This window comes from Malaya genurostris, chromosome 2, assembly GCF_030247185.1.
Source record: "Malaya genurostris strain Urasoe2022 chromosome 2, Malgen_1.1, whole genome shotgun sequence".
In the NCBI taxonomy this organism is placed as follows: Eukaryota; Metazoa; Arthropoda; class Insecta; order Diptera; family Culicidae; genus Malaya; species Malaya genurostris.
In genome coordinates this window covers 23,723,470-23,737,917 of record NC_080571.1, presented here as the reverse complement: position 1 = coordinate 23,737,917, position 14,448 = coordinate 23,723,470, and the positions used below count along the sequence as shown (strand labels likewise).

General features: G+C 32.8%; 1 protein-coding gene across 4 annotated transcripts in view; it reads left to right on the top strand.

The window, feature by feature from the left end:
- LOC131430220 (adenylate cyclase type 6) overlaps positions 1-14,448 on the top strand; it is a 387,241-nt gene that overhangs the window by 323,989 nt on the left and 48,804 nt on the right. For all 4 annotated transcript variants that reach the window (XM_058594974.1, XM_058594977.1, XM_058594975.1 and 1 more), the window contains one exon: positions 7,525-7,899. In XM_058594974.1, coding sequence (XP_058450957.1) covers positions 7,525-7,899 — 375 coding nt within the window. The remainder of the gene's footprint in view (positions 1-7,524; positions 7,900-14,448) is intronic.

The window sequence follows — 14,448 nt, the reverse complement described above, 5'->3', positions numbered from 1 at the left end:
CTTTAAACCGCGAGAGATTTTCTTTGGGCTAAAGGACGAACACGAACGGCCTCTTGACATTCAGAAAATGATAGAAGAAAGAGACAACTTCTATGATGAGGTAATTTTGGCAAACGATAAGACACGATCAAAAAATTTATCCTTCCACAATAAAGGAAGAGAAGAAGCACCTCACATAGCAGACGAAGAAATAGTTTTCAAAAGGATTCAAGGAATCAAAAAGAAAACTAAAGAAAGATTTTCACCGACTGAAGCTATGGAGGACAAACAAAGAACGATCCTCGATAGGTCCGGCCGGGAAATTCACAAAGAAAACATAAAAAGACTTTGAAATTAATATTTGTCTTTCTTTCAGGATGGACTTTCGGATCATCACTCACTCATTTCTCTCATTCCCTTTTCCTATCCTCAATTCATTCAAATACATGACATTTCGAACAATCCGGGTGCGTTAATTATGAAAGTTGGAGAAGGAAGAATTAGTTTAGGCTATGATAAGGTTTTGCACATTATAGAATTAAACCAGTTCCAGAATTCAATTACTACAATTAAAAATGTGTTGAATCGAATCGACAATAAAACAGGAGATTTTTCAAATTTAATCGAATTAAAGCTTTCAATGATAAATGATACATTCATGAGCCTTCTCCCAAGAAACAGAAAGGTAAAAAGATCAATAGAAGTGTTAGGAAGCACTATCAAACTAATCACCGGAAATTTAGACGCCCAGGATTTGAGAAATATTAATGCATATCTATATGCACTGAAAAACAATGAAAATAACTTATTAAATGAAAATAACAAACAAATATCTATCAATGCAAATTTTCAAGAACGAATTAATATTGTAAACAATCAGATCAAGGATCATGAGAACAGTTTAGCCCCACCCAGGAGACCTGATCAGGTTGTATCAAACAACGATATTGTCCGTGATGGAATACGGATGCTTCTGCTTCCGATCAGTGGCGAACACTCATTTCATCAAGCTGGAAAGAATTCAGTATCGTTGTTTGCGTATTGCCTTGGGTTGCATGCAATCGACTCATACGATGAGCCTCGAAGTGCTGGCAGGCGTTCTTCCACTGAAAAACCGGTTCTGGGATCTCTCATATCGTTTGCTCATTCGATGCGACATTTTGAATCCTCTGGTGATTGAAAACTTCGAAAGGTTAGTTGAGCTTAACTCTCAAACCCGTTTTATGTCCTTGTATTTTGATTACATGGCTCAGAATATTAATCCTTCTTCGTTTGTTTCCAACCGTGCTCATTTCTTGGATACTTCTGATTCTACTGTGTTTTTCGACACATCCATGAGAGAAGAAATTCGTGGAATCCCGGATCATGTGCGCCCTCAAGTGGCCCCAAATATTTTTTATAATAAATTTAGAACAGTCAACTGTGAAAAGGTGTTTTACACTGACGGTTCAAACATCAACAGGTCCACAGGCTTCGGCATCTTCAATCAAAACATCACCGCTTCTCACAAACTCAATGATCCGGCTTCAGTTTACGTCGCAGAATTAGCTGCTATTCAGTACACCCTTGAGATCATTGAAACCTTGCCCAAAGACCATTACTTCATTGTGACGGACAGTCTAAGCTCAATAGAAGCTCTCCGGGAAATGAAGCCAGGAAAGTATCCCCCATATTTCCTGGGGAAAATACGGGAACACTTGCGAACTTTATCTGAACGGTCTTATTTAATATCGTTAGTCTGGGTCCCTTCGCATTGTTCCATTCCGGGCAATGAAAAGGCAGACTCATTGGCTAAGGTGGGCGCATTAGAAGGTGATATTTATGAAAGACCAATCTGCTTCAATGAATTTTTCAGTATCTCTCGTCAGAAAACTCTCGAAAGTTGGCAAACTTCATGGAGCAATGGCGAACTGGGACGATGGCTACATTCCATTATCCCTAGGGTATCGACGAAACCTTGGTTCAGGGGGATGAACGTGAGTCGTGACTTCATTCGTGTGATGTCTCGGCTCATGTCAAACCATTACACCTTCAACGCGCATCTCCGGCGTATTGGAATCGTGGAGAGCGGTCTCTGCGCTTGTGGTGACGGTTATCAGGACATCGAGCATGTCGTATGGACGTGTACGGAGTATCGTGACGCCAGGTCTTTATTAAAGGACTCCCTAAGGGCCCGAGGTAGACCACCTGAAGTTCCGGTCCGAGATGTGTTGGCTAGTCGGGATATCTCTTATATGCTTCTTATATACCAGTACCTCAAACACATTAATATCCAAGTGTAATGTGTTATTCCTCGCTCAGAAAATATAATCTCCACCTACAGGTTCGACACTAACATCCGCCCGATTCTCTCGATCCCCGTCCCTGTTCACCATCTTCATTGGAATTAACAAGATCTTTTTTTTTGTCACTTACTTTTTCGTTCCCCTTTCCCTGTTTTTTCACCATCTCGATGGCAACTAATTAGATCTCTGTCGTTTTCAAACATTTTGTTCCCACACCCCTTTTTTACCCCGTTTCCCACAATATTTACTTCTTTTTTTCATTCTCTTCCGTAACATCACCATCACCGGAAGACCGCTCCAGTCAATGACCAGCATGCGGGCCACCCGCCGGGCCTTCGTAGCCTGGGGGTGTTTCCCGCGGACCCTCACGGACCGAAGAATGCGGCCAACATAGAAAATTACCATCGCCATCTGGAATCATCTCATCCTAAATTCAATTCACCGGCCACTACCGATCGCCAGATACTATATTACATAATGATACTACTCTAGTTTTAAGTTAGACGATAATTAAGATTAGTAAATACCCTTGGCATCTTAGAGCTTAAGCAGTGTGCCTTAATATTATATTATATTATTGAATAAAAAAAAAAAACAGTTTAGCTAAAATTTTACTTAAAGAAGATTATATCATAACTGAATCCACTAAAATTTCAATCTTATTTCAATTAGATATGCTCTTAAACTCATTACATTCTATAAAAAATAGCTTATCACTCGTCAAGGTCAACATAATAAACAAACAAATTTTATCAAATAGCGAACTAGAGGTCATAGCAGCAAAGCTTACCAAGCAAGGATTTAAGATTGATAGTTTAGACGAAGTTTGCGTGTACCTGACAACTACAGCGTTTTATCGAGAAGATAACATCATTATCAGCATCAATATCCCTAACGTACAGCCTGTTGTGTTTGACAAAATGCTTTTATTACCGCTACCTGTGAACAACAAAACAGTGAACATTGACCACAAAGTAATCTTCAAACATGAAAACGAGACGTTAGCCGTTTCTACAGGATGCCAAGAAACGCCCAAAATTACTATCTGTAAACGAGAACTATTGACAAACATCAGTGCAGATGATTGCATCGCACCATTGATTAGAGGTTTGAACGGAAAATGTCCCTTCTCAGAATTGCCACAAACCATCGAATATGAATTACCCGCACCTGGTACCATAATAGTCAAAGCGCTCACCAACAAAATTACATTGAGCAGCACGTGTGGAATTAATCAAAAAGAGTTGAAAGGCATTTTTCTCGTCTCATTCCACAATTGTACCATCATTATTGGAAACAAATTATTCGAAAACTATGAAATTCAATTCCGTCACCCTATTATCGTACCACTAAGGTCAAACCAAATCGCCGAAACACATTTGGAAAAATACGTCAACATAACCCAGTTACATGACCTACATATCGAAAACAGGAAGAACCTTCAATCTTTGGAATTGAAGCAACATTTATCAATTGGTTCCTTCATATGCGCAGTTATCCTGATTACAACAATTCTAGGCATCGTTTATCATAAAACCAAAATATCTTCAACAGCATTAGTCGAACGCACGGGTCGTGCTTCTTTAAGGGATGGAGGAGTTAACAGCCAGCGTTTCCCAAGAACGTCACCAATAGCAGACGATCGAGATTCCCACAGAATGAAGACCGCAGCATCAACAACAATCGTCGCCCCAGCATCAGTCACGTATACGGTAAACAAATCTTGTATCGCGTTACCGGCGCTAGGGAATAGCAAATCGACAGGGTTCTCACGATCGGCAGCTAGCTAGGTTAGGCTTAGAGTAAAGTTAGAACAAAAATAAAGTTTAGTTTCAGTTTAACCTTAGAAGTGAAAAGTGTTCTCTCTTTTTAAAAACCCCTTTGCGAGGGTAGATATTTTAAAATATATATATATATATATATATATATATATATATATATATATATATATATATATATATATATATATATATATATATATATATATATATATATATATATATATATATATATATATATATATATATATATATATATATATATATATATATATATATATATATATATATACATATATATATAACATAGATATAACAGAGACTAACAGACAGGACACTCAAATTAGATTCTTAAATCATTTTAACGGTCATTTCTAAAATTCCTTTAGTTGGGACAGTACTCACATGATGGCGCCACGTTACCCTATCAAAAACATCCTGTCTGTCATCTAGACTGTGTTTATTTTTTTCATTTACCAACAGAGTTGCCATTCATACAGAATTACCTGTAATGTATTGATTCGTATACGTCCATGCGAATTTCATGCAGGATACAGATTTAATACATATTGCCATAACTATATACATAATTGTGCCTACTTCTCATCCTCCAACGCAATACAAAATCGAACCCATTTTGTTACAATACTTACTTGCTTCTGGTCTGCCGCCACTTAATTTCGGGTGAAAACTACCAACACAATAAAAAATAGTCTAGATGAACAACGTTGAGTCAAACAAATGGTTACCTTCCAACATCGCGAAGAATCCAATAATTTATTGTGACGATTCATTTTCAAATATTTTGCAGGTATCACTGCAAGCAGCTGATCGGTGCTGACAAACGAGGGGAAACCAACTAGTAAAAAAACTTTTACATAACACAAGGGGTGTACCGATAGTAAATAGTTCGCGCAGTACAATATAGGTGGAGCTAGTGTATCACGAAAAAATATTCTTATAAGAATTTACTCATACTGTCATGTCTGTTAGTCTGTGGATATAATCTGAAGATGATGGCTTAAGTTTGTGAAAATGTTGTCGTTTCGCAAACGCATAACGTCATCAATCTTACAAATAAAATGATCAAGGATGTTTCCACTGGCTGGTCGAGTCGGGATAGTATTTGTACACAAACAGCCATAAGATTCTTGTAAACTGCTGTAACGTGAGACAAGGTTGTTGTTTGGCATGTTCATAAGTGTATTAGTATCTTCCATAATGTAGTATGCTTTGTTATTTTTTGCATTTGAAAGCCATGTTTCCAACAGCTCTAGAAATCAACTCGAATCGAAAGCGGGAGGCTGGGTCCTTGTTGCTGCTCGCTTCTTCTGTTCTACACTTTTGTTTCGAGATTTTCTGCTTCTTGTAGGTCTTCAGGTGATTTCGCCTCTTGATACGCAGGATCATTTCGACACTCGTTCCTGCTTTTTTGGCCAAATCACGTATTGACATTGATTTGTTCTTCATGATTAGAGATACCTCATTCTGGTCCAGTTTCGGGTTGGAAGAACCGGGTTTTCTGCCTCTTCCTGTTCCCCAAACTTATTAATGATGGTTTTAACACTGGCATGATGAATTCCAAACCGCTTCGCCCATTTTTGCATAGTAATACCCTTCTCACTTAGCCATGTGTCCAGCATCTTAATTTTCACTTCTTTTTCAATACGCGACATTTTGAAAACGCAGAATTTCAACTGCACAAACAAGTAAACAAACGAAAGCTGACAGCCAAACGCACAGCATGCTGTGATCTGAGCATAAAAAACCATCACAAATACATGCGTACAAAACAAATGTATGTGGATAGCTTATTTTCAATTCACTCCTTATTACCCAAGTAGCACGTTAAGTTGCTGTCCTGTATTTTTCTACTGATTGTGCAATTTATCAAATTAGTTTATATTACTATTCTGGTAACTGTTGTGTTATGGAAAAAGCGCAATTTTTCTTTGTTGTGAAACATATCTTTAAGTTCTTCCGTGTTTACGAACACAATTCACAATTATAGTGCAACTGATACTAAAACTCATGCATCGATCCCATTACAAATGCTGCAATTAAATCAGCGAAAAAACGATTATGAAACTCATGGAAACTACTACGTAATGTTAACAAGAATTGAATCCATGCTTACAAATAAATAGCAAACATAATCTCTAATTAATAAGTTTCACATTTGATTTTCAAAACAATTGCTCGTAACACAAACATGGAACTTTAAAAATATTCTGCACACAAATAAATGGTAATACTACATATTGTAGAATTGTTCTTTTATGTTTTAGTGAATAGAAAATCGACAACGAACTGCATTTTTATGGTGAAACATGTCTTCGTAAGTCTGAAATTTTCAAGCGCCTTTGTGTGTGTTTTGATGATTGCCCACAAACAATTGCAAAAACAATTTGCTCAAGCGGTAATATATAACTATGAGAGTAACTATGATGAACGTAACTTTTCGTTCAATATCAATCATCACTTTTCAATGATGTCAGATCTGGTCATTTTTTTCGCGAGATGAAAAGTTATTATGAGTTATTTATGGTTATCTCACACTGTTGAAAACTTGATCATATATTGATGATCATATTTCTGACAGCATGGAGAAAGAATTGTGTTATTGCGTTTAGTAGGACTCAAGATATTTACACAAGGCGAATTTTTAATAGGCACCTATTAGAAAATAGCTGTTTATTACATATGCGAAAATTGTTGATTGGCCTACGTCAAAAATAAACTTTCGAATTCAAATGGAAATTGCTCGCCTTGATTCCTTCGCAGGAGACACGTGGATGTCATAGCTTTTACTACGCATTCATTATACGCTGCAGGGGCTATAAAATCAGAACCCCTAAGCCCTGGACCGTAATCGTAAAATTCCGGTCTCGGTTGGTTTGCAATTCCGAGTAAACGACTTCCTAAATGAGCCATAATTTTCCACGAAACAGGCGCTTACAGACTATAACAGTAATTCTTCTCGGTGGAACATTGCCCGAATTCAATGAACGCCGGGTCCGGTCAGGTTCGGGTCCTTGACACATTCGACAGCGGAATGACGTCGACCGGCACATATTTTCGTAAATTCCGTTCATTCCACCCCGCTCCCGCCCAAAAACGCTTGACAACCGATGATAAAACTAGCAACCAGTCATCGACCAACGCCGGTTCGCCACAGCCTTCTCGGACCAAATTAACATCGTGCTCTTTTCAACCGTCCATCCCACCACGGCGCCATGGAAAGGGTCAAACTTCGCTTGCGTATATTTTTCCGCTTACTATGTTTCTGCAAAAGTACAGCAATTCCGACGTGAAACTTTGATGCTTTTTCCGTAATCCTATTACGGGATGTACGGCAAAATGTTACTCGACCGCAGTAGAAGAGATTGAAATTGAAACTACTTTCGCCATCGACTGCCACCATAAACGTGCTCCACTTGAAGTACCGTCTAAATCCTTCCCATTTGCCGTTTGTTTTACAGCTCTACCAACAATCCGGGCACCTTCAAGTCAATCGCTATCGCCTCCATCGACGGTGAAAATTACAACGAAACTGATGACATCGGCCAATGGCTTGCGGGAACGAGCGCGGCCGGCACCGATCCAACCCTGCCTGCCATCGTAATTCCGAACAATCAAACCGACGGAAATCTATGCAGTCGTGATTATTTCACCCTGCTGAAGGACAACATGACCCAGCTGATTCTTATCGGGATATGTGCGACCGTCTATGCCGTACTGCTGATGTGCCTCTACAAGCAACGGATCAACGAGATTTACCTGTTTCAGGTGTCCTACGTCGTGATGGTGACTCTGCTGGCGCTGGACGTCTGCTTCAGCTTCACCGCTTCCATCAAGTGAGTATTCCGGAATTTATGACGTGATGCTTTGCGACACAAGTAATTTTGAATCGACGCCGTGGCGGTTCGGTGGTTTTGCATAAAAAGAGAACATTTCAATTGTCAGTGAAATTTTATTGCCGTCATTTGAAGATAAAAGTAGGTCTGGTTTTCGAATTACACTCAATTGGGTTTAATTACGTTTGTCTAAAATGCTGCATCCAGTTTGGAAGCCACTAACTCCATAAAATCTGAACTAATTGCGACAAATTGAAACACAAGAAAACAAGAAAACAAGAAAACAAGAAAACAAGAAAACAAGAAAACAAGAAAACAAGAAAACAAGAAAACAAGAAAACAAGAAAACAAGAAAACAAGAAAACAAGAAAACAAGAAAACAAGAAAACAAGAAAACAAGAAAACAAGAAAACAAGAAAACAAGAAAACAAGAAAACAAGAAAACAAGAAAACAAGAAAACAAGAAAACAAGAAAACAAGAAAACAAGAAAACAAGAAAACAAGAAAACAAGAAAACAAGAAAACAAGAAAACAAGAAAACAAGAAAACAAGAAAACAAGAAAACAAGAAAACAAGAAAACAAGAAAACAAGAAAACAAGAAAACAAGAAAACAAGAAAACAAGAAAACAAGAAAACAAGAAAACAAGAAAACAAGAAAACAAGAAAACAAGAAAACAAGAAAACAAGAAAACAAGAAAACAAGAAAACAAGAAAACAAGAAAACAAGAAAACAAGAAAACAAGAAAACAAGAAAACAAGAAAACAAGAAAACAAGAAAACAAGAAAACAAGAAAACAAAGAAACAAAGAAACAAAGAAACAAAGAAACAAAGAAACAAAGAAACAAAGAAACAAAGAAACAAAGAAACAAAGAAACAAAGAAACAAAGAAACAAAGAAACAAAGAAACAAAGAAACAAAGAAACAAAGAAACAAAGAAACAAAGAAACAAAGAAACAAAGAAACAAAGAAACAAAGAAACAAAGAAACAAAGAAACAAAGAAACAAAGAAACAAAGAAACAAAGAAACAAAGAAACAAAGAAACAAAGAAACAAAGAAACAAAGAAACAAAGAAACAAAGAAACAAAGAAACAAAGAAACAAAGAAACAAAGAAACAAAGAAACAAAGAAACAAAGAAACAAAGAAACAAAGAAACAAAGAAACAAAGAAACAAAGAAACAAAGAAACAAAGAAACAAAGAAACAAAGAAACAAAGAAACAAAGAAACAAAGAAACAAAGAAACAAAGAAACAAAGAAACAAAGAAACAAAGAAACAAAGAAACAAAGAAACAAAGAAACAAAGAAACAAAGAAACAAAGAAACAAAGAAACAAAGAAACAAAGAAACAAAGAAACAAAGAAACAAAGAAACAAAGAAACAAAGAAACAAAGAAACAAAGAAACAAAGAAACAAAGAAACAAAGAAACAAAGAAACAAAGAAACAAAGAAACAAAGAAACAAAGAAACAAAGAAACAAAGAAACAAAGAAACAAAGAAACAAAGAAACAAAGAAACAAAGAAACAAAGAAACAAAGAAACAAAGAAACAAAGAAACAAAGAAACAAAGAAACAAAGAAACAAAGAAACAAAGAAACAAAGAAACAAAGAAACAAAGAAACAAAGAAACAAAGAAACAAAGAAACAAAGAAACAAAGAAACAAAGAAACAAAGAAACAAAGAAACAAAGAAACAAAGAAACAAAGAAACAAAGAAACAAAGAAACAAAGAAACAAAGAAACAAAGAAACAAAGAAACAAAGAAACAAAGAAACAAAGAAACAAAGAAACAAAGAAACAAAGAAACAAAGAAACAAAGAAACAAAGAAACAAAGAAACAAAGAAACAAAGAAACAAAGAAACAAAGAAACAAAGAAACAAAGAAACAAAGAAACAAAGAAACAAAGAAACAAAGAAACAAAGAAACAAAGAAACAAAGAAACAAAGAAACAAAGAAACAAAGAAACAAAGAAACAAAGAAACAAAGAAACAAAGAAACAAAGAAACAAAGAAACAAAGAAACAAAGAAACAAAGAAACAAAGAAACAAAGAAACAAAGAAACAAAGAAACAAAGAAACAAAGAAACAAAGAAACAAAGAAACAAAGAAACAAAGAAACAAAGAAACAAAGAAACAAAGAAACAAAGAAACAAAGAAACAAAGAAACAAAGAAACAAAGAAACAAAGAAACAAAGAAACAAAGAAACAAAGAAACAAAGAAACAAAGAAACAAAGAAACAAAGAAACAAAGAAACAAAGAAACAAAGAAACAAAGAAACAAAGAAACAAAGAAACAAAGAAACAAAGAAACAAAGAAACAAAGAAACAAAGAAACAAAGAAACAAAGAAACAAAGAAACAAAGAAACAAAGAAACAAAGAAACAAAGAAACAAAGAAACAAAGAAACAAAGAAACAAAGAAACAAAGAAACAAAGAAACAAAGAAACAAAGAAACAAAGAAACAAAGAAACAAAGAAACAAAGAAACAAAGAAACAAAGAAACAAAGAAACAAAGAAACAAAGAAACAAAGAAACAAAGAAACAAAGAAACAAAGAAACAAAGAAACAAAGAAACAAAGAAACAAAGAAACAAAGAAACAAAGAAACAAAGAAACAAAGAAACAAAGAAACAAAGAAACAAAGAAACAAAGAAACAAAGAAACAAAGAAACAAAGAAACAAAGAAACAAAGAAACAAAGAAACAAAGAAACAAAGAAACAAAGAAACAAAGAAACAAAGAAACAAAGAAACAAAGAAACAAAGAAACAAAGAAACAAAGAAACAAAGAAACAAAGAAACAAAGAAACAAAGAAACAAAGAAACAAAGAAACAAAGAAACAAAGAAACAAAGAAACAAAGAAACAAAGAAACAAAGAAACAAAGAAACAAAGAAACAAAGAAACAAAGAAACAAAGAAACAAAGAAACAAAGAAACAAAGAAACAAAGAAACAAAGAAACAAAGAAACAAAGAAACAAAGAAACAAAGAAACAAAGAAACAAAGAAACAAAGAAACAAAGAAACAAAGAAACAAAGAAACAAAGAAACAAAGAAACAAAGAAACAAAGAAACAAAGAAACAAAGAAACAAAGAAACAAAGAAACAAAGAAACAAAGAAACAAAGAAACAAAGAAACAAAGAAACAAAGAAACAAAGAAACAAAGAAACAAAGAAACAAAGAAACAAAGAAACAAAGAAACAAAGAAACAAAGAAACAAAGAAACAAAGAAACAAAGAAACAAAGAAACAAAGAAACAAAGAAACAAAGAAACAAAGAAACAAAGAAACAAAGAAACAAAGAAACAAAGAAACAAAGAAACAAAGAAACAAAGAAACAAAGAAACAAAGAAACAAAGAAACAAAGAAACAAAGAAACAAAGAAACAAAGAAACAAAGAAACAAAGAAACAAAGAAACAAAGAAACAAAGAAACAAAGAAACAAAGAAACAAAGAAACAAAGAAACAAAGAAACAAAGAAACAAAGAAACAAAGAAACAAAGAAACAAAGAAACAAAGAAACAAAGAAACAAAGAAACAAAGAAACAAAGAAACAAAGAAACAAAGAAACAAAGAAACAAAGAAACAAAGAAACAAAGAAACAAAGAAACAAAGAAACAAAGAAACAAAGAAACAAAGAAACAAAGAAACAAAGAAACAAAGAAACAAAGAAACAAAGAAACAAAGAAACAAAGAAACAAAGAAACAAAGAAACAAAGAAACAAAGAAACAAAGAAACAAAGAAACAAAGAAACAAAGAAACAAAGAAACAAAGAAACAAAGAAACAAAGAAACAAAGAAACAAAGAAACAAAGAAACAAAGAAACAAAGAAACAAAGAAACAAAGAAACAAAGAAACAAAGAAACAAAGAAACAAAGAAACAAAGAAACAAAGAAACAAAGAAACAAAGAAACAAAGAAACAAAGAAACAAAGAAACAAAGAAACAAAGAAACAAAGAAACAAAGAAACAAAGAAACAAAGAAACAAAGAAACAAAGAAACAAAGAAACAAAGAAACAAAGAAACAAAGAAACAAAGAAACAAAGAAACAAAGAAACAAAGAAACAAAGAAACAAAGAAACAAAGAAACAAAGAAACAAAGAAACAAAGAAACAAAGAAACAAAGAAACAAAGAAACAAAGAAACAAAGAAACAAAGAAACAAAGAAACAAAGAAACAAAGAAACAAAGAAACAAAGAAACAAAGAAACAAAGAAACAAAGAAACAAAGAAACAAAGAAACAAAGAAACAAAGAAACAAAGAAACAAAGAAACAAAGAAACAAAGAAACAAAGAAACAAAGAAACAAAGAAACAAAGAAACAAAGAAACAAAGAAACAAAGAAACAAAGAAACAAAGAAACAAAGAAACAAAGAAACAAAGAAACAAAGAAACAAAGAAACAAAGAAACAAAGAAACAAAGAAACAAAGAAACAAAGAAACAAAGAAACAAAGAAACAAAGAAACAAAGAAACAAAGAAACAAAGAAACAAAGAAACAAAGACACAAAGAAACAAAGAAACAAAGAAACAAAGAAACAAAGAAACAAAGAAACAAAGAAACAAAGAAACAAAGAAACAAAGAAACAAAGAAACAAAGAAACGAAGAAACAAAGAAACAAAGAAACAAAGAAACAAAGAAACAAAGAAACAAAGAAACAAAGAAACAAAGAAACAAAGAAACAAAGAAACAAAGAAACAAAGAAACAAAGAAACAAAGAAACAAAGAAACAAAGAAACAAAGAAACAAAGAAACAAAGAAACAAAGAAACAAAGAAACAAAGAAACAAAGAAACAAAGAAACAAAGAAACAAAGAAACAAAGAAACAAAGAAACAAAGAAACAAAGAAACAAAGAAACAAAGAAACAAAGAAACAAAGAAACAAAGAAACAAAGAAACAAAGAAACAAAGAAACAAAGAAACAAAGAAACAAAGAAACAAAGAAACAAAGAAACAAAGAAACAAAGAAACAAAGAAACAAAGAAACAAAGAAACAAAGAAACAAAGAAACAAAGAAACAAAGAAACAAAGAAACAAAGAAACAAAGAAACAAAGAAACAAAGAAACAAAGAAACAAAGAAACAAAGAAACAAAGAAAGAAAGAAACAAAGAAACAAAGAAACAAAGAAACAAAGAAAGAAAGAAACAAAGAAACAAAGAAACAAAGAAACAAAGAAACAAAGAAACAAAGAAACAAAGAAACAAAAACCAGAAGAACTGCACAACTTGAAGAACTAGAGAACTAAAGAACTAAAGAACTAAAGAACTAAAGAACTAAAGAACTAAAGAACTAAAGAACTAAAGAACTAAAGAACTAAAGAACTAAAGAACTAAAGAACTAAAGAACTAAAGAACTAAAGAACTAAAGAACTAAAGAACTAAAGAACTAAAGAACTAAAGAACTAAAGAACTAAAGAACTAAAGAACTAAAGAACTAAAGAACTAAAGAACTAAAGAACTAAAGAACTAAAGAACTAAAGAACTAAAGAACTAAAGAACTAAAGAACTAAAGAACTAAAGAACTAAAGAACTAAAGAACTAAAGAACTAAAGAACTAAAGAACTAAAGAACTAAAGAACTAAAGAACTAAAGAACTAAAGAACTAAAGAACTAAAGAACTAAAGAACTAAAGAACTAAAGAACTAAAGAACTAAAGAACTAAAGAACTAAAGAACTAAAGAACTAAACAACTAAAGAACTAAAGAACTAAAGAACTAAAGAACTAAAGAACTAAAGAACTAAAGAACTAAAGAACTAAAGAACTAAAGAACTAAAGAACTAAAGAACTAAAGAACTAAAGAACTAAAGAACTAAAGAACTAAAGAACTAAAGAACTAAAGAACTAAAGAACTAAAGAACTAAAGAACTAAAGAACTAAAGAACTAAAGAACTAAAGAACTAAAGAACTAAAGAACTAAAGAACTAAAGAACTAAAGAACTAAAGAACTAAAGAACTAAAGAACTAAAGAACTAAAGAACTAAAGAACTAAAGAACTAAAGAACTAAAGAATTATAAAATTGTAGAACTGAAGAAAGGAAGGAACTAAAGACTTAAAGAATTATAAAATTGTAGAACTGAAGAAAGGAAGGACTAAAAACAGTAAAACAGTAAAACAGTAAAACAGTAAAACAGTAAAACAGTAAAACAGTAAAACAGTAAAACAGTAAAACAGTAAAACAGTAAAACAGTAAAACAGTAAAACAGTAAAACAGTAAAACAGTAAAACAGTAAAACAGTAAAACAGTAAAACAGTAAAACAGTAAACAGTAAAACAGTAAAACAGTAAAACAGTAAAACAGTAAAACAGTAAAACAGTAAAACAGTAAAACAGTAAAACAGTAAAACAGTAAAACAGTAAAACAGTAAAATAGTAAAACAGTAAAACAGTAAAACAGTAAAACAGTAAAACAGTAAAACAGTAAAACAGTAAAACAGTAAAACAGTAAAACAGTAAAACAGTAAAACAGTAAAACAGTAAAACAGTAAAACAGTAAAACAGTAAAACAGTAAAACAGTAAAACAGTAAAACAGTAAAACAGTAAAACAGTAAAACA